The following is a 21,395-nucleotide window of genomic DNA, read 5'->3' as shown; positions in this document are numbered from 1 at the left end:
ACAGAATGTGACGGGAGCATGTCTGATTAAGCACCATTAACTCAGAGTGTGATGGTCATCGTTGCTGGTGCTATGCAGAAAAGATAGCAAGTCGAATTAGCCGACCAAAAGAGGACACTATGCCACAGTAATCTCGGCCAACAGTCCATCAGTTAAAGATAATGACTCTCTCCATGAGATCTCTCCATGCTACAGTGCTTCATGTGGTGCCATTGAAAAATGATGGATCTATGATGTTATTTGGTGCATTTTCGCAGAGTGAAAACAGATTGTGTTAATATGAGGAATCAAGATCAATTCGAGCTAATATCATCAACCCAGAAAGACAAAATCACTTCTACAGGACATTGTTCTTTTTATGTTCCACAGGATTAGCGTCAATAAACACAAAAATAAGTTATTCAGAACCTGTCTGGTTGTTTGGTCTCCTCAGAATGAAAATAGATAGAGTCTGCCAAAACGTCTAGCCTAGATAACAATGGGTTACATAATGCTAGCTAGTGAGGAGCCGCCCCACAGAGAGGACGAGAGATGTTTGATGACGCCGTGTTTAAAAGGGAGTACGTCTAAGATGTGACACCAGGTCTCAGGGGAACAACAGTGGATCAGTGGGTAGTGTTTACTTTACCAACAGAGAACTCATCCTATTAAGCACTCTGTCTAACCTCCAGTCTCAATATCCATACTATACCACTTACATTGACATTTTAGTCATTTAGCAGACTCTCTTATCCAGAGTGACTTACAGTAGCATAAGGGTGAAGTGCCTTGCTCAATGGCACATTGTTCACCTAGTCAGCTCCGGGATTCGAACCTGCGACCTTTCAGTTACTGGCCCAACACTTTTAACCGCTAATATCCATAATGTGGTGTGTATTCTATGTGGTGTGCTAGTATGAACTTTAGAACTTTAGACTTTGTCTACCCTCCTCCAGATTCCAATAGATCGCTACAGGATTATATGGGACTACAGGATTATATGAAGGCTACAGGCCCAGATCGTATCTCTCCTTCCTAATAATTGGAAGGAGAGAGAGCAATGAGCATAGGAAATATTTTGTGTGTTGGATTCCATTAGCTTTGGTATCTAATATCCATACACATACAGTTTTTGACAGCTGTCAGCTAGGATTTACAGTTACAATTAGTGTAAAAAATGTATTAATAGTTAGCTAACACTGGAACGCAATGGCTCCCTTGGACTAATCCAATACCATTACTATAGTACAGTATATATCAGAAGAAGAAAAAACGTGAGACATTTCTAAATGTTTTCATTGTCTTGTTTTCAACAATTGTTTTCACAGATTCTCCAGGTATCCACACATTCTGAGTTTCTGGATTGTAGATTTCAGCCACAATGACACTGGTTTAATGACACTGGTTACTTGATGTACTCACTGAATTATTGACTCATTTTGTTTGAAGGGACATCTTCACAATTTTCTGCGAAAGGAATTGCTATTTTTAGGCTATATCAGGGAGGCTCACTCTGTGTCCAAGGCAACGGGGCTACCCGTAGCAGAATCCACGGCCAGGCATACACAACATGCAAAAGTTCAAAGCTCTCTACAAGCAAGCTGCCCATTGTTGGCCAACATTTTACACAAGACTGACCTTTTGGTCTCTCACTGTAGGCCTTTCTAAAAAAAATTAAGGTTTGGCTTGACAATGACAGCAATGGAGTTGGCAAGATCACAAACAGATCCGGGACAAGGCTAAATAAACAATGTAGAACAGAACAATGTGTTGAAGCAAGTGTAATGAATCATACACAAGGCTGTGAGTACTTCTAATGGGTTGATATTGTGGATTTCCAGATCGTAGCATTGTACTGTAATGCTGTAATTCCTTGGAGCATAGTTTTTTCTCACTTGACCTTTCATAATGTGGCATTTGACATGCTCATTTTAGTGCCTGCTGTTGGACTTTAAATTCATGAGGGGTGCTAAATGTTTACCTGGAAGTTGCGCTGTGGGAGTAATTCTTAGCCTTGTAACGACCGACAGAGAAGCCAAGATACATTCATAAGTTACCTATTTTTTACATGTTTAATTTGAACTCACATTCATCGCGGTAAGACTTTTGCTTCGCCCTTTTCTCGTCTTGTAGAGTCAGCAATTAAAAGCGTGGGTATGAGCTTTCATTTAGACATTGACATTTTAGTCATTTAGCAGACGCTCTTATCCAGAGCGACTTACAGTTAGTGAGTGCATACATTTTTCATACTTTCGTAACGATTTCCATAATAGTTAATGACACAGAACGAGTAAAGAGGATGTGGTTTTTCCATCCCTACATTGATAAGCTGTTTGAGCACAGCGTGTATTTTATAACCAAATATTATCGCCAGAGTGCTGGTTTTAACAGTAGTAATCATATCCTATTCATATCCCGCTGCTTATGGCCCTCATCTGAGGTAGATAATAAGGTTTTTTCTAAAGTCTTTACATTTAGTGTAGAGATGGAATGGACTCCAGGGTAGACTGAATTTGGAAAACGTAGTCCCCTATGGGCATGTTAAGACCTTAATTAGAGACCTTGGCTACTCATGATGAGTGCTGAGTGACTCATGATGAGTGCACATGCCTGGATTGATTACCTCTTCCCTAATGTGTGCATTTTGTATTGTTCTGGGTTCACTTGTAAAAGGGTCCTTGCTATCCAGGATCCTTGGGACATCCAACTCTGACATCACCACTTTGAAGTTTACATTTTAAATGGTTAAGGTAAGGGTTAGGGTTAGGGTAATGCTAGGGGTTAAGGTGGCGTAGCAGTGCGGTCGTGGTTTTATTCTGTGTCCTAGTGTAAAAATCCAGTTTCTTGTTTTTTGTGTCTATTTTGTATATATTTCTCAATTTTACTTTTCATTCTTTAACTAAATATACTTTCCTGCAACCCGCCTCAACCAACGTGGAAAGGATTCTATTATTTCTTTATAACTTTCATCAAGAACCTTAAGCTGAAACTAATGTAGCTGCAACTGAATGGCTACTTGCTATTAGTCACCGTTAGCATCTTCACCATTGTACGTGGCCTACACTATCCACCAGCCAGCTCTAGCTCTAGCCTGGACAATTCGTCGGCCAGTCTGCACAGCGTGCTATCGACCCAGAGCATATCAGACTTTCTGCCGGAATCACTGGACCCTAGCGCCGGATCATCGCAACCAGCTAGCTGCAACCTGTTGTTGGCTAATTACCATTGCCCCATAGCAAGCACCAGTTAGCCTTGAGCTAGCCTCAGGCCCATCTCCCGGCTATCTACATCTCTGTCAACCGGACAGGACCTCCTAGTGTTGACACTGAGCCCCGCGATCCAACACGACTCGTTTGCCGACGAAATCGTCTGATGTGGTTTCAACAGGCTTCCCGTTGCGACGACCACAAAGATCCATCTGCTAGCCCTGGCCCGCTAGCACACGCAAACTACAACTGTGCTCCCTGCTAGCTGTGCTGAAGCACCAATTTGAACTGCTCTCGGACTCACATATTGCTGTTCACTGGACCTTATGATCACTCAGCTGCACAGCTGATGCCTGCTGGACTGTTCCTTTACACGGTACCCTGTCCTGTTTATTCTGTTTAGCCTCAGCCCAAACTTTATCGCTATTACCAGTTGTTGTCTTAGCTCTCTCTAATAACGCCTATGATTGCTTTATGCCTCTCTCCCATGTCAATATGCCTTGCCTATTGCTGTTTGGGTTAGTTCTTATTATACAATTTCACTGTAGAACCCCAAGTCCCTCTCAAACTGCCTCAAATAGTTCCTTTGTTCCACCCCCCATACACGCCGAGACCGGCTCAATCGGTGCCTCCAGTGATGCTATCTCTTTCATTGTTACCCAACGCTTAGGTTTACCTCAACTCATATCATTTTCTGTACATAATGCCCTGAATCTTTTCTACAACGCCCGGAGAACTGCCCCCTTTATTCTATGTACCCAACGCACTAGAAGACCAGTTCTTAAAGCCTTTAGTCGTATCCTTATTCTAGAACTCCTCTGTTCCTCTGGTGATGTAGAGGCTAACCCTGCAGCCCCCAGTATCACTCCTACTCCCCAGGAGCTATCATTTGTTGACTTCTGTAACCGTAAAAGCCTTGGTTTTCTGCATGTAAATATCAGAAGCCTCCTTCCTAAGTTTGAGTTATTCACTGCGTTAGCGCACTCCGCCAACCCTGATGTTCTAGCAGTGTCTGAATCCTGGCTTAGGAAGGCCACCAAAAATTCTGAAATATCCATCCCCAACTATAACATTTTCCGTCTAGATAGAACTGCCAAAGGGGGTGGAGTTAGCCTGCAGAGCTCTATCATACTATCCAGGTCTGTGCCCAAACAGTTTGAGCTTCTACTTCTAAAAATCCACCTTTCCAGAAATAAATCTCTCACTGTTGCCGCTTGCTACAGACCCCCCTCAGCCCCCAGCTGTGCCCTGGACACCATATGTGAATTGATTGGCCCCCATCTATCCTCAGAGTTCGTACTGCTTGGTGACCTAAATTGGGATATGCTTAACACCCCGGCCATCCTACAATCTAAACTAGATGCCCTCAAATTATCAACGAACCTACCAGGTACAACCCTAAATCCGTAAACATGGGTACCCTCATAGATATCATCCTGACTAACTTACCCTCTAAATACACCTCCGCTGTCTTCAACCAGGATCTCAGCGATCACTGCCTTATTGCCTGCGTCCGTAACGGGTCCGCGGTCAAACGACCACCCCTCATCACTGTCAAACGCTCCCAAAAACACTTCAGCGAGCAGGCCTTCCTAATTGACCTGGCCCAGGTATCCTGAATGGATATAGATCTCATTCCGTCAGTAGAGGATGCCTGGTTGTTCTTTAAAAGTAATTTCCTCTCAATCTTAAATAAACATGCCCCATTCAAAAAATACAGAACTAAGAACAGATATAGCCCCTGGTTCTCCTCAGACTTGACTGCCCTTGACCAGCACAAAAACATCCTGTGGCGTACTGCATTAGCATCAAATAGCCCCCGTGATATGCAACTTTTCAGGGAAGTTAGGAACCAATATACACAAGCAGTTAGGAAAGCAAAGGCTAACTTTTTCAAACAGAAATTTGCATCCTGTAGCACTAACTCCAAAAAGTTTTGGGACACTGTAAAGTCCATGGAGAATAAGAGCACTTCCTCCCAGATGCCCACTGCACTGAGGCTAGGAAAGACTATCACCACCGATAAATCTACAATAATCGAGAATTTCAACAAGCATTTTGCTACGGCTGGCCATGCTTTCCACCTGGCTACCACTACCCCGGCCACCAGCTCTGCACCCTCCGCTGCAACTTGCCCATGCCCCCCCCGCTTCTCCTTCACACAAATCCAGACAGCTGATGTTCTGAAAGAGCTGCAAAATCTGGACCCCTACAAATCATCTGGGCTAGACAATCTGGACCCTTTCTTTCTAAAACTAGCAGCCGAAATTGTCGCAACCCCTATTACTAGCCTGTTCAACCTCTCTTTCATAACGTCTGAGATCCCCAGAGATTGGAAAGCTGCCGCGGTCATCCCCCTCTTCAAAGGGGGTGACACTCTAGATCCAAACTGTTACAGACCCATATCCATCCTGCCCTGCCTTTCTAAAGTTTTTGAAAGCCAAGTTAACAAACAGATCACCGACCATTTCGAATCCCACCGTACCTTCTCCGCTATGCAATCCGGTTTCCGAGCTGGTCATGGGTGCACTTCAGCCACGCTCAAGGTCCTAAACGATATTATAACCGCGATCGATAATAGACAGTACTGTGCAGCCGTCTTCATCGACCTGGCCAAGGCTTTCGACTCTGTCAACCACCGCATTCTTATTGGCAGACTAAATAGCCTTGGTTTCTCAAATGACTGCCTCGCCTGGTTCACCAACTACTTCTCAGATAGAGTTCAATGTGTCAAATCGGAGGGCCTGCTGTCTGGACCTATGGCAGTCTCTATGGGGGTGCCACAGGGTTCAATTCTTGGGCCGACTCTTTTCTCTGTGTATATCAATGATGTCGCTCTTGCTGCTGGTGACTCTCAGATCCACCTCTACGCAGACGACACCATTTTGTATACATCTGGCCCTTCATTGGACACTGTTAACAAACCTCCAAACAAGCTTCAATGCCATACAACACTCCTTCAGTAGCCTCCAACTGCTCTTAAACATTAGTAAAACTAAATGCATGCTCTTCAACCGAACGCTGCTTGCACCCGCCCACCCGACTAGAATCACTACTCTCGACGGGTCTGACCTAGAGTATGTGGACAACTACAAATACCTAGGTGTCTGGTTAGACTGTAAACTCTCCTTCCAGACTCACATTAAGAATCTCCAATCCAAAGTTAAATCTAGAATCGGTTTCCTATTTCGCAACAAAGCCTCCTTCACTCATGCTGCCAAACATGCCCTCGTAAAACTGACTATCCTACCGATACTTGACTTCGGCGATGTTATTTACAAAATAGCCTCCAACACTCTACTCAGCAAATTGGATGTAGTCTATCACAGTGCCATCCGTTTTGTCTCCAAAGCCCCATATACTACCCACCACTGTGACCTGTACGCTCTTGTTGGCTGGTCCTCACTACATATTCGTCGCCAAACCCACTGGCTCCAGGCCATCTATAAATCACTGCTAGGCAAATCCCCGCCTTATCTTAGCTCATTGGTCACCATAGCAACACCCACCCGTAGTATGCGCTCCAGCAGGTATATCTCACTGGTCATCCCCAAAGCCAACACCTCCTTTGGCCGCCATTCCTTCCAGTTCTCTGCTGCCAATGACTGGAACAAATTGCAAAAATCTCTGAAGCTGGAGACACTTATCTCCCTCACTAACTTTAAGCATCAGTTGTCAGAGCACCTTACCGATCACTGCACCTGTACACAGCCCATCTGAAATTAGCCCGCCCAACTACCTCATCCCTATATTGTTATTTATTTTGCTCATTTGTACCCCAGTATCTCTATTTTGCACATCATCTCTTGCACATCTATCATTCCAGTGTTAATACTAATTGTAATTATTTTGCACTATAGCCTATTTATTGCCTTACCTACATAACTTGCTACATTTGCACACACTGTATATATATTTTTCTGTTGTATTTTTGACTTTATGTTTTGTTTTACCCCATATGTAACTCTGTGTTGTTGTTTTTATCGCACTGCTTTGCTTTATCTTGGCCAGGTCGCAGTTGTAAATGAGAACTTGTTCTCAACTGGCTTACCTGGTTAAATAAAGGTGAAAAAAAAAAAAGGTTAGGGTTTAAGGTAGGGACGTCCGAAGGATTCCAGATAGCACTAACCCTTGTAAAAGAGATATGGATCTGTGTGACTTCGCTGTGTACGTAAATGTTACATAAATAAAAGATACCCTGAATTACTGTCTGATGACATAGCAGTCTACTGTACACACCCTCATGATGTAAGGAAGCCAGGTCTAACAAATAGTTTAGGAATCAAGTCATTTTCTTGTTTTACCATTTTGTCAAGACTATGAAATGTCATTGCAGTCTTAAGGTTGTAATTAATTTACTGAAGTGAAACTAATTATGAGGAAAATATCTATTAATATTTATATAAACACACCTTCATCATACATTTAAAGGGTATTACAGGACCACACAGAGACTGTTAGAGGGGGAGAGAGCGGAATAAATGCATACTGGGTATTTAGGGTTTTTAGATTGCCTTAGAGATTATCACTGATTTCGTATCACATTCATCTTGATAACTTAGCTAGTGAAAAACCCATGGGTGAAATAACATAGTCAAATTTTATATCAGCATTATTAATTCAAATGTAGTCATCAGTAGGTAAATTATGTATCTTATCTGTGATACTAGTTTGTCTGATCAAGCCGTTTCACTTTATTTCTCATACATTAATGTATGCCGTTTAGCAGATGCTGTTTTCCAAAGCAACTTGCAGTCATGCATGCATTTTTCTTAGGGTTACCCCAGCGGGAATCAAACCCATAAACCTGCGCTATGCACTATGCTCTACCAACTGAGCCAAACAGGTCCTTATATATTACAGTGCCTATTGCATGGAAGCCTTGAGTAATAGACTCTATAGACTGACGTATTGTGTGATTGACTGTCCTTTTACTCCTTAAGGTCACGGTAACAGCTACAGTCGGTGCTGCGCCCATCACACTCTAATTAGTGCTGTATTAAAGTCAGGTCCCCTGTGCCTGTAAAAGTTTCCAAAAGGTCACCCGTCAGAATCAAGATGCGGTCTCTGGGGGACGTCAACATAAAAAATACTTCAAATTTTTTTCCCACTTTTAAATGTTAAGGCAATTTATAATTGATGCTTCTCTTATCATAGAATCATTTATGGTATGCTTTGTCTAAGAGGATAAAGGTCTTGTCTCGTCCTGTCTCTATGTTCGGGTAGACAATCAACACCGGAGATGTGCAGCTTCTCTCTTAAGGAAAACATTTTAATAATAAGTTAAATATATAGCATGACTGTGATACAGAGTTGGGACCAAAATGTATCATAAAAAATGTAATAATACATGAAATATGTATAATATATGTAAATTAAAGGTACGTTTTTTCTGTTATGTTACAGGAATACCAAATTGACATCATTTTTGCACAGACGTGGATTGACAGCCGTCTGCAATACAACAGCACCATGAAGATCCTGACGCTCAACAGCAACATGGTGGGAATGATCTGGGTCCCTGACACCATCTTCAGAAACTCCAAGAACGCAGACTCTCATTGGATTACGATGCCCAATCAGCTTCTGCGTATTTGGAACGATGGGAAGATATTATACACGCTGAGGTAAAATAAATGGCTTTTCTTTATCTGATATCACAGACATTGTTGTTTTGAACAGCCGATTATCGTTCCGTCTTAGTTCAGAGATTACAGCGTAGCAAACATTGGGTTTTCCTTTTCAAGGAAAGGAAAGTAGTCAATATAAATGAAAATAGTGTCATTACTACCTGTCTTTGCACTGAAGATTACATCTAGAATATTCCAACTTCCTCAGAATTCAGGTAGAGTTCAACACAGTGTAAGAAAGTGGCACAAACACAACTGACGTCTCTGCCACATACTGATGCTACACCAATACACAAAAATAAACATCTGTCTACTCTACGATAAGACGAATGTTGTTTTGTCTCTTTTTTCACTGCTCTGCTATGTGGGTTAGCACACTTGGTACATTCACTTTACACTGTAGTATACTGTCTTAGGGAGATCATGCTTTTTAGGGTATAAATGTCATCCTTTCAGTCCTTTTTTGTAACGTTTTCAACCGTGGACTCACCTCCGCTGAGAAAAGAGAGACATCACCCTGCTGTTTGCATCACTGAGTGAGGCATTCCCTTGGCAACAGGCAAAGCACAGGAGAAAGGATAAGAATGTGTGGGCAAGTTAATTATTGCCAGCACTGACCTGGCTGGCTCCACAAGGCGGAATCATACAAGATCCGCCATTATCAGCCATTCTCAGTGAGGTTATCGGTTAGTATTATCTTTGAGCATTATTGTTTAGCTTTATGCAGTATATGAGGATTATCACTGAACATTATTATTGAGCATTATCACTGAGCATTATTAGTTAGCATCATATACTGCCCATAATGTCTATACACACCATCATATACATATATATATATTTATATTCCGGACTCTGACATTGCTCATTCTAATATTTCTATATTTCTTAATTCCTTTCTTTAGAGTTTTTTGATTTGTGTGTATTGTTTTGTATTGTCAGGTATTACTTCACTGTTGGAGCTAGGAACATAAGCATTTCGCTACACCCGTGATAACATCTGCTAAATATGTGTACACAACCAATAAAATGTGGTTCAATTTATTGGTGATGACTATTGTTGAGCATTATAATTGAGCATTATCAGTGAACAATATCAGTTTGCATTATTAATGAGCATTTTCAGTAAGCATTATTCATCAGCATTATCATTGAGCAGATCTAGAAATATTTGTGAGTGGCATCCTGGTCTGATTAAAACAATGGAGTCAATCTAAGCTCCCGTCTAAGCTCCCTTTAATTCCTCTTCACTGTGAACTTCAGTCAAGCCAACGTAAACAAGAGTGACATTTTATCAGGGAGCGAGAGGAGGAGGAGGAGGAGGAGGAGGAGGAGGAGGAGGAGGAGGAGGAGGAGAGAAGGAAAAGAGGAGACGAATAGGGTGGAATTCGGTCCGATGACCTACATAACTCCGGGACAAGAGCATTTCTTCATCCGTTCATTTTTCTTAACTAGTCTGTCGGAGTTTGTTACTCAAGGAAAATACCAATTTGCAGGGCTCACCAGACTCGGAGGTGACCAGCCGGCCGGCCGACCGAGAGACCCGCAATCTCTAGCCCCCTGGCACTGGCAGTCATGTCAGGGTAATAGGTGGCCCATTTGGTCTCTCACAGGCATGCAACAAGGTTCCAGTTTGTTAACACTGCAATCGCTCAGTCTTTTCACACACACACAAAAAAGGAAGCAGCGAAATGCAGCATTATTGCTATCTGTCTCATTCTCAGCATGTGCAGTATGTGAGAACAACATCAAGAGCCAGCCTTCCCTTATTTCACACCCTATGCTGTCTTCATCAATAAATGACACATTCACATCACCAGTGGTGTATGTGGTTAGCGCGGCGGTGGTTGTTGTTGTAGCACTGCTCTCTCAGAGCAAAGCTGAACTCTATGTGAGGAACGACGGCAATGCTCACTCACGGCCTCTCTCTGACTCGTGCTGTAGGTTGACCATCAATGCAGAGTGCCAGCTGCAGCTCCACAACTTCCCTATGGATGAGCACTCCTGTCCCCTGGTCTTCTCTAGCTGTGAGTATTGTACAGCCAGGCAATAATGTCACCCATTCATATGTCCTATATGTTGTATAAACATATACAAAATATCTGGGGAAATCATATATTCCATATGCATTTATGAAAAATGACGCCTCCACATACAATTTAAGAAAATTGGTGGGGGGGGGTAAGGCAGCAATGGCAGTGCCAACAAACAATGACAGACACAATTGTTGTTTGTTTCATAAAATGAGCAAATTAGATCAGTTCCATTTCCTAATAAACAACTCTGGACAGGTACAGTGCCTTCGGAAAGTATTCAGACCCCTTAACTTTTTAACCCCTTAACTTTTTCCACATTTTGTTAGGTTACAGCCTTATTCTAAAATTGATTAAATAGTTTTTTCCCTCATCAATCTACACACAATTACCCCATAATGACAAAGCAAAATCAGGGTTTTAGAATTTTAGCTAATTTATTAAAAATGAATAACAGAAATATCACATTTACATAACTATTCAGACCCTTTACTCAGTACTTTGTTGAAGCACCTTTGGCAGCAATTACAGCATTGAGTCTTCTTGGGTATGACGCTACAAGCTTGGCACACCTGTATTTGGGGAGTTTCTCCCATTCTTCTCTGCATATCCTCTCAAGCTCTGTCAGGTTGGATGGGGAGCGTCACTGCACAGCTATTTTCAGAGATGTTAGCTCGGTTCCAAGTTTGGGCCCTGGCTGGGCCACTCAAGGACATTCAGAGACTTGTCCCAAAGCCACTCCTGCATAGTCTTGGCTGTGTGCTTAGGGTCGTTGTCCTGTTGGAAGGTGAACCTTTGCCCCAGTCTGAGGTCCTGAGCACTCTGGAGCAGGTTTTCATCAAGGATCTCGCTGTACTTTGCTCTGTTCATCTTTGCCTCGATCCTGACTAGTCTCCCAGGCCCTGCCGCTGATAAACACCCCCACAGCATGATGCTGCCACCACCATGCTTCACCATAGGGATGGTGCCAGGTTTCCTCCAGACGTGACGCTTGCCATTCAGGCCAAAGAGTTAAATCTTGGTTTCATCAGACCAGACAAGCTTGTTTCTAATGGTCTGATGGTCTGAGAGTCTTTAGGTGCCTTTTGGCAAACTCCAAGCGGGCTGTCATGTGCCTGTCACTGAGGAGTGGCTTCCGTCTGGCCACTCTAACATGAAGGCCTGATTGGTGGAGTGCTGCAGAGACGGTTGTCCTTCTGGAAGGTTCTCCCATCTCCACATAGGAACTCTAGAGCTCTGTCAGAGTGACCAATGGGTTCTTGGTCACCTCCCTAACCAAGGCCCTTCTCCCCCGATTGCTCAATTTGGCCAGGCGGCCAGCTCTAGGAAGAGTCTTGGTGGTTCCAAACGTTTTCCATTTAAGAATGATGGAGGCCACTGTGTTCTTGGGGACCTTCAATGCTGCAGACATTTTTTGGTACCCTTCCCCAGATCTGTGCCTCAACACAATCCTGTCTCGGAGCTCTACGGACAATTCCTTCGACCTCATAGCTTGGGTTTTGCTCTGACATGCACTGTCAACTGTGGGACCTTATATAGACAGGTGTGTGCCTTTCCAAATCATGTCCAATCAATTGAGTTTACCACAGGTGGACTCCAATTAAGTTGTAGAAACATCTCAAGGATGATCAATGGAAACAGGATCCACTTGAGCTCAATTTCAAGTCTCATAGCAAAGGGTCTGAATACTTATGTAAATAAGGTATTTCCGTTTTGTTTATTTTATAAATTTGCTAAAATTTGTTTTTGCTTTGTCATTATGGGTTATTGTGTGTAGATTGCTGAGGATTTTTATTTATTTAATCCATTTTAGAATAAGGCTTGTAACGTAACAAAATGTGGAAAAAGTCAAGGGGTCTGAATACTTTCCGAAGGCACTGTACATCTCCCTTGACTCAAATACCCCTAATATATACAACAGTCAATGTCTTATATATACACAAGACAATCACAGTATGATACACAATAGACACCAAAAGCCAGACCAAATGCTATCCCAGGCATTTTCTTCTGACCCACGTATTGTAGTCTTACAACTCACTTTTGTATAAATTATAGAGGTACCTGCAATGAACGCCATCGGTCACTACAGGTCCAATGTACTAGATCCAAATTATACCGTTTGTATTCTATCACAGTATGAGGTCGATGCATATACAACTGTTTTGAGTAGGAGGCTTGATGGGCAGATACTCTGAATGGTACATTATACAGTGAGGGAAAAAAGTATTTGATCCCCTGCTGATTTTGTACATTTGCCCACTGACAAAGACATGATCAGTCTATAATTTTAATGGTAGGTTTATTTGAACAGTGAGAGACAGAATAACAACAAAAAAATGCAGAAAAACGCATGTCAAAATTTTTATACATTGATTTGCATTTTAATGAGGGAAATAAGTGTTTGACCCCTCTGCAAAACATGACTTAGTACATCACAGAGGTCAGACGTTTCTTGTAGTTGGCCACCAGGTTTGCACACATCTCAGGAGGGATTTTGTCCCACTCCTCTTTGCAGATCTTCTCCAAGTCATTAAGGTTTCGATGCTGACGTTTGGCAACTCGAACCTTCAGCTCCCTCCACAGATTTTCTATGGGATTAAGGTCTGGAGACTGGCTAGGCCACTCCAGGACCTTAATGTGCTGCTTTTTGAGCCACTCCTTTTTTGCCTTGGCCGTGTGTTTTGAGTCATTGTCATGCTTGAATACCCATCCACGACCCATTTTCAATGCCCTGGCTGAGGGAAAGAGGTTCTCACCCAAGATTTGACGGTACATGGCCCCGTCCATCGTCCCTTTGATGCGGTGAAGTTGTCCTGTCCCCTTAGCAGAAAAACACCCCCAAAGCATAATGTTTCCACCTCCATGTTTGACGGTGGGGATGGTGTTCTTGGGGTCATAGGCAGCATTCCTCCTCCTCCAAACACGGCGAGTTGAGTTGATGCCAAAGAGCTCCATTTTGGTCTCATCTGACCACAGCACTTTCACCCAGTTCTCCCCTGAATTATTCAGATGTTCATTGGCAAACTTCAGACGGGCCTGTAAATGTGCTTTCTTGAGCAGGGGGACCTTGCGGGCGCTGCAGGATTTCAGTCCTTCACGGCGTAGTGTGTTACCAATTGTTTTCTTGGTGACTATGGTCCCAGCTGCCTTGAGATCATTGACAAGATCATCCCGTGTAGTTCTGGGATGATTCCTCACCGTTCTCATGATCATTGCAACTCCACGAGGTGAGATCTTGCGTGGAGCCCCAGGCCGAGGGAGATTGACAGTTCTTTTGTGTTTCTTCCATTTGCGAATAATCACACCAACTGTTGTCACCTTCTCACCAAGCTGCTTGGCGATGGTCTTGTAGCCCATTCCAGCCTTGTGTAGGTCTACAATCTTGTCCCTGACATCCTTGGAGAGCTCTTTGGTCTTGGCCATGGTGGAGAGTTTGAAATCTGATTGATTGATTGCTTCTGTGGACAGGTGTCTTTTATACAGGTAACAAACTGAGATTAGGAGCACTCCCTTTAAGAGTGTGCTCCTAATCTCAGCTTGCTACCTGTATAAAAGACACCTGGGAGCCAGAAATCTTTCTGATTGAGAGGGGGTCAAATACTTATTTCCCTCATTAAAATGAAAATCTATTTATAACATTTTTGACATGCGTTTTTCTGGATTTTTTTGTTGTTATTCTGTCTCTCACTGTTCAAATAAACCTACCATTAAAATTATAGACTGATCATTTCTTTGTCAGTGGGCAAACGTACAAAATCAGCAGGGGATCAAATACTTTTTTCCCTCACTGTAGGTTTGTAGCCTGAAAGAGAATGATTGTCTACAGCTTTTCATGAGAATGTGTGAGTCACCAATGGGAAAGCTAGATGCAAAGCTACTCTGTACCTCTCTACCTTTCTTTAAAGCCACATTCAAAAGGACCAGGATTTCTGGGCAGTGCATTAACTACACAACAACAGTATATCACCTGCAATAAAATGGGACAAATTTCAGCTCAGGCAGAATGGGAAGTGAATATAGAGCATTATTAATAAGTGGAGTAGTACATTGAAATTATACCCTTAGTAAGGATTGGTGGGAACAGGATGTGAAAGCCATGCGCGCTGAAGCTAATGGATTTCCAGCTGTTTCCCAGATAAAGACCTTGATCTTACTTCTATTCAGTCTACAATAAATCCCCCCCCCCCACAGTGTACGTATTCCGCCTCCATTTCCCCCACCCTTCCAAGGCACCACCATTGCTTCTCCATCCACAGCCTATGTACATCCCTACAGTAAGTAATCCTCAATTGTCACCTTCAGATAGAAAATAGTCCTATCATATTATCATGTCTTTGAATGTCGTTGTTTTTGTAAATAAACGTCTTGGTCTGATTGCCCAGACACAGAGTAAGCGTAGTCCTCGTTTAAAAAGCATGCTTAATAGAGAATAGGCTTACTCTCTGTCCTTGAAACAGGGGTCTGAAGAGTTAACTTAAGTAAAACGGGAAAACTCTATCCATTCCTCCACACCACCCACCCACTGGCGTGACAGAGCCGACAGATAGATTCTCGCTGTTTGATATTTTCACTTACCCCAGGGAAAAAACATTGGACATGTGGCGTGCTGCGTTCCCATGGCGATAATGGCAGCAGGTAGCCTAGCGGTTAGAGCGTTGGGCCAGTAATCAAAAAATTGCTGGTTTGAATACCTGAGCCGACAAAGTGAAAGATCTGCCGATGTGTCCTTGAGCAAGGCACTTAATTTGCTCCAGGGGCGCCGTACTGCTATGGCTGACCCTGTAAAACAACACATTTCACTCACAGGAGGTTGGTGGCACCTTAATTGGGGAGGACAGTTTTGTGGTAATGTCTGGAGTGGAATGGTATCAAACACATGGTTTCGCGCTGTTCCAGCCATTATTATGAGCCGTCCTCCCTTCAGCAGCCTCCACTAATTTCGCTGCACCTATCCGGTGTATGTGATAATAAAACAGATATTTTTTAATTAAATGAGTTTTATTAGTTAATCAATGTGGATTTTCTCACCTTTCAGATCTTTAAAGGGATAGTTCATCCAAATTACAAAATGACATATTGGTTTTCTTACCCTGTAAGCAGTCTAGGTATGACAGCAATACATGCTTTGGTTTACCTCATATCTTAGCATTTGTGGCACAATTCCCATTCAAGTCATACCGATATAAACAGTTTTCGCACATCGTCCAAAACATCCCAAAGTATCTCAAATGTATTGTGAAGCTCAGCAAAGTCACTTGATTTGAACATGAGGTGCGAAAAATGCTAATATCGGTCCCATGACTTGAATGGGATTTGTGCCACAAATGCTAAAACATTAGCATTTGGGAACAGTGCCAGGGAAACTAAACCAAAGCATGGATTGATGTCATACCTTGTCTATATACTGCTTACAGGGTAAGGAAACCAATGACATTTTGTAATTTAGGTGAACTATCCCTTTAATTAGGAAGTGCATCGTGGCTCAATCTAATGTGAAAAAGAGAATCCCAGATAAGGGATGAGTCATTTCTGTCCATTGAAGTGTTTATAGACAACCAAACATAGAGCACAGTGGATATAGGCTGCAATACAAGGATTCATGGACATCTGACCCTTATACATTCTCTTCGCTTCGACCCGAGCTATTATCTGTGCAGAGGAGGAGAGAGGAGGTTGGCAAGGCTGTCGACCATGGCTCGTTGCTATGTCGCCTACAGTACAAAGTGGGATATGTCAATAACTGACCTTTACCAGTGAAGAGTCAATCCCACAGTGCCCTTATTGTACTCCTACCATCTTAATGGAGAGTATGTGGTTTTTCTTGTGTATGAGCGTGCACAAAAGTTCCCATATATAGCGTGCGCGCCCCATTGGTGTAAAAGTTCAGTCACCTGCCGACATGGCATTCATGTTTATTGCCTGCACCATGGAGTAAATAGCCTAAACGTACCTTTCTTGCTCCTCGTTATTGGATTGGACTTTCACTATGTCACGGACATAGTACTGGCGACGAGGCGGATCCGGACTGGAATGTTTGAAGAGGATTCGTGAGGAAACCTGGATTTCCCTTTTCTGATCATGGCTTTGTATGGGAAGATTGAGGAGTTTGTTGAGGAAAATCATAGGTCTTGGGAGAAGTATGTTGAAAGGCTAGAATGTTTTTTTGTGGCTAAAGAATCGCGCTGTGCTGCTCTGCGTGCGGGGCAGTGACATATTCTACACTGAACAAAAATACATCATACAGTGGGGAGAACATGTATTTGATACACTGCCGATTTTGCAGGTTTTCCTACTTACAAAGCATGTAGAGGTCTGTAATTTTTATCATAGGTACACTTCAACTGTGAAAGACGGAATCTAAAACAAAAATCCTGAAAATCACATTGTATGATTTTTAAGTAATTAATTTGCGTTTTATTGCATGACATAAGTATTTGATACATCAGAAAAGCAGAACTTAATATTTGGTACAGAAACCTTTGTTTGCAATTACAGAGATCATACGTTTCCTGTAGGTCTTGACCAGGTTTGCACACACTGCAGCAGGGATTTTGGCCCACTCCTCCATACAGACCGTCTCCAGATCCTTCAGGTTTCGGGGCTGTCGCTGTGCAATACGGACTTTCAGCTCCCTCCAAAGATGTTCTATTGGGTTCAGTTCAGGTCTGGAGACTGGCTAGCAGTGGCGGCTCCTGAAAAAATTCTCAGGGGGGGCAATTTTTCTGATGATTTAGGTGACCTACACACATTTTAAAAAAGATATGTCCAGCAACAACATGAAGACAGGGGCAGCATACAAATCAAGAGTCCTATTTTTCCTAGTGTGACATTTCACATACTGATGGTATGTGCGCAAGACTTTGTGCAAGGTACAGTTGTTAAAATCCCCTAAAATAAATTTGGGTGCGTCGGGGGAGATGGATTCCAGTTTCTGTGACAGATTATAAATAATCTCTGATGCCTTTGTTATATTAGCTTTTGGTTGAATGTACACAACGGTAACAAACAATTGGGGGAACTCACGGGGCAGATAGTAAGGTCGCAGTGACACAGAAAGCAGTTCAATGTCGGGGGTACAGAGTCGCTCTCTTACCAGGATCGATTTACACCACTGGTCCCTGACAGACGCCCCCGCCGTGAAGTTTCCCTGTGACTGTCAGATTGCGGTCCGCTCTGACCAGGGTGAAGCCGGCCGGCTCCACTTCTCTGTCCGGGACTCTGTCATCCAGCCAAGTCTCAGTAAATGCCAGCAAACAGGCCTCCCGATATTCGTGTTGGAAGCGCAGATTCGCTGACAACTCATCCGCTTTCCCCCTCAGTGACTGGGCATTAATCAGCAAGGTGGTGGGTAAGGGAAGTTTGTTCTTAATTTTTTTTAAGTCGTTGTCTGATTCCCCCGCGTTTTCCACGTTTGCATTTGGGTTTGTAATCCACTCGCAGACAATCAGGTATTAGATGGGCCATTGGGATATCCATCGCGTTCGTATTTGAGTTGCATTGTAGTAAAAACTCCCTGCTGTATTGGATTCCGCTGCCAGCAGCGTTTTCATTATATAGTCCGTTCGTAGCGGGTATGTACACGATCAACAAGATCAGTCCAACACCGTGACCCCACCACTGGAAATCCATGGTTGGCAGAATGTTTGTAAACTAAGTGTACAAATTAAAAACATAAAATAACGCCACTAAGTGTACAAATTAAAAACATAAGATTAAAAACATAAGATAACGTCACACACACTGCAGGTTGCAACAGAGACGCTGCTACCCGCTATTTTCTTAGTTACGTTCATGGTTACGTTACGTATGACGAAAGCGCGTAAGTGCAAGCCCTCAGACACCCATAGAGATTGTATTGAAAGCTCTGAAATTTGAAAAAAATAGATTTTACATGGGAGTCTATGACAGAATTCTGGGCGATTTTCAACCTGACTGAAATCGCCCCAAAAGGGGGGGTGGCCATTTGAAGCACGACTTTAGCCTGATTCGACATTTAGTGGCAGTGTGGCACTGTGGCAGATCAGACGTCTAGATTACAACACTGATAACTACTGTTGCCGTGATATAATTGATTAGAAAAAAAATCCCTTCCTTTTCCCGTTTGGCAGTGCGTCGCCCATATCGCCCTATTGAACAGGCCGCCCCTGCTGGCTAGGCCACTCCAGGACCTTGAGATGCTTCTTACGGAGCCACTCCTTAGTTGCCCTGGCTGTGTGTTTCGGGTCGTTGTCATGCTGGAAGACCCAGCCACAACCCATCTTCAATGCTCTTACTGAGGGAAGGAGGTTATTGGCCAAGATCTCGCGATACATGGCCCCATCCATCCTCCCATCAATATGGTGCAGTCGTCCTGTCCCCTTTGCAGAAAAGCTTCCCCAAAGAATGATGTTTCCACCTCCATGCTTCACGGTTGGGATGGTGTTCTTGGGGTTGTACTCATCCTTCTTCTTCCTCCAAACACGGCAAGTGGAGTTTAGACCAAAAAGCTATATTTTTGTCTCATCAGACCACATGACCTTCTCCCATTCCTCCTCTGGATCATCCAGATGGTCATTGGCAAACTTCAGACGGGCCTGGACATGCGCTGGCTTGAGCAGGGGGACCTTGCGTGCGCTGCAGGATTTTAATCCATGACGGCGTAGTGTGTTACTAATGTTTTTTTTTGAGACTGTGGTCCCAGCTCTCTTCAAGTCATTGACCAGGTCCTGCCGTGTAGTTCTGGGCTGATCCCTCACCTTCCTCATGATCATTGATTCCCCACGAGGTGAGATCTTGCATGGAGCCCCAGACCGAGGATGATTGACCGTCATCTTGAACTTCTTCCATTTTCTAATATTTGCACCAACAGTTGTTGCCTTCTCACCAAGCTGCTTACCTATTGTCCTGTAGCCCATCCCAGCCTTGTGCAGGTCTAAAATTTTATCCCTGATGTCCTTACACAACTCTCTGGTCTTGGCCATTGTGGAGAGGTTGGAGTCTGTTTGATTGAGTGTGTGGGCAGGTGTCTTTTATACAGGTAACGAGTTCAAACAGGTGCATGTAAATACAGGTAATGAGTGGAGAACAGGAGGGCTTCTTAAATTAAAACTAACAGGTCTGTGAGAGCCGGAATTCTTACTGGTTGGTAGGTGATCAAATACTTATGTCATGCAATAAAATGCAAATTAATTACTTAAAAATCATACAATGTGATTTTCTGGATTTTTGTTTTAGATTCCGTCTCTCACAGTTGAAGTGTACCTATGATAAATATAATTACTGACCTCAACATGCTTTGTAATGTCACGGTTTCGGCCGAGGCTGCTCCTCCTCCTTGTTCGGGCAGGCTTCGGCGGTCGTCGTCTCCGGAGTACTAGCTGCCACCGTTCAATGTTTCATGTTTGTTTGGTTTTGTCTGTTTGTAACACCTGTCCCTTGTTAGTGTTTAATTGGGTTCCCTATTTAGTTTCGTTATTTTGGGTCAGGTGTTATGTGTGATTGTTCTTGTCTGCTGTACGTGTTCATGGGATTTTTGACTCTCTTTTCTGTGTATTTTGAGAGTCCGCACTGCGTGCGCTTTTCCTTGTTTTTACGCACTGTGTTGTGTGCGTTTTTGTCGTTATCGCCTCCCGGTTGGGTTGGCTATTTTCTCCTGTTTGGAGTTGTTTTGCACCACTAAAGACTGTTGACGAACTCTTGTGTGCCTGCGCTTGATTCCCTACACCACATCCACACTCAGCGATCGTGACATGTAAGTTGGAAAACCTGCAAAATCAGCAGTGTATCAAATACTTGTTCTCCCCACTGTATACACAAAAGTATATATGATGCCACACCCATTGCTGACAGGTGTATAAAATCGAGCACACCGCCATGCAATCTCCATAGACAAACAATGGCAGTAGAATAGCCCGTACTGAAGAGAGTGACTTTCAATGTGGCACCGTCATAGGATGCCACCTTTCCAACAAGGCAGTTCGTCAAAATTCTGCCCTGCTAGAGCAGGTCAACTATAAGGGCTGTTATTGTGAAGTGGAAACGTCTAGGATCAACAACAGCTCAGCCGTGAAATGGTAGGCCACACAAGCTCACAGAATGGGACCGGCGAATGCTGAAGCGCGTAGCGTGTAAAAAATGTCTGTCCTCGGTTGCAACACTCACTACTAAGTTGATAACTGCCTCTGGAAGCAACGTCAGCACCAGAACTGTTTGTCAGGAGCTTCATGAAATGGGATTCCATGGCCGAGCAGCTGGAGTGGTGTAAAGCTCGCCACCATTGGACTCTGGATGCGATGGAAACGCGTTCTCTGGAGTGATGAATCACGCTTCACCATCTATAAGTCCGACGGATTAATCTGGGTTTGGCGAATGCCAGGAGAACAGTTTGGAGAAGGCCCTTTCCTGTTTCAGCATGACAATGCCCCTGAGCACAAAGCGAGATCCATACAGAAATGGTTTGTCGAAATCGTTGTGGAAGAACTTGACTGGCCTGCACAGAGCCCTGACCTCAACACCATCGAGCACCTTTGGGATGAGTTGGAACGCCGACTGCGAGACAGGCCTAA

General features: G+C 43.4%; 1 protein-coding gene across 1 annotated transcript in view; it reads left to right on the top strand.

Moving 5' to 3' along the window:
- The window catches only part of LOC311118704 (gamma-aminobutyric acid receptor subunit gamma-3-like), a gene marked incomplete at both ends in the record, with an annotated part of 48,873 nt that overhangs the window by 12,880 nt on the left and 14,598 nt on the right, over window positions 1–21,395 (top strand). Inside the window, 2 exons of the mRNA XM_084193492.1 lie at window positions 8,592–8,812; window positions 10,760–10,842. Of these exons, the coding sequence (XP_084049618.1) occupies window positions 8,592–8,812; window positions 10,760–10,842 (304 nt within the window). The remainder of the gene's footprint in view (window positions 1–8,591; window positions 8,813–10,759; window positions 10,843–21,395) is intronic.

The sequence above is a fragment of the Coregonus lavaretus genome (genome assembly GCF_964263955.1).
Source record: "Coregonus lavaretus genome assembly, contig: HAP1_SCAFFOLD_684, whole genome shotgun sequence".
Taxonomy (NCBI): domain Eukaryota; kingdom Metazoa; phylum Chordata; class Actinopteri; order Salmoniformes; family Salmonidae; genus Coregonus; species Coregonus lavaretus.
This window is presented reverse-complemented; position numbering and strand designations above follow the sequence as displayed.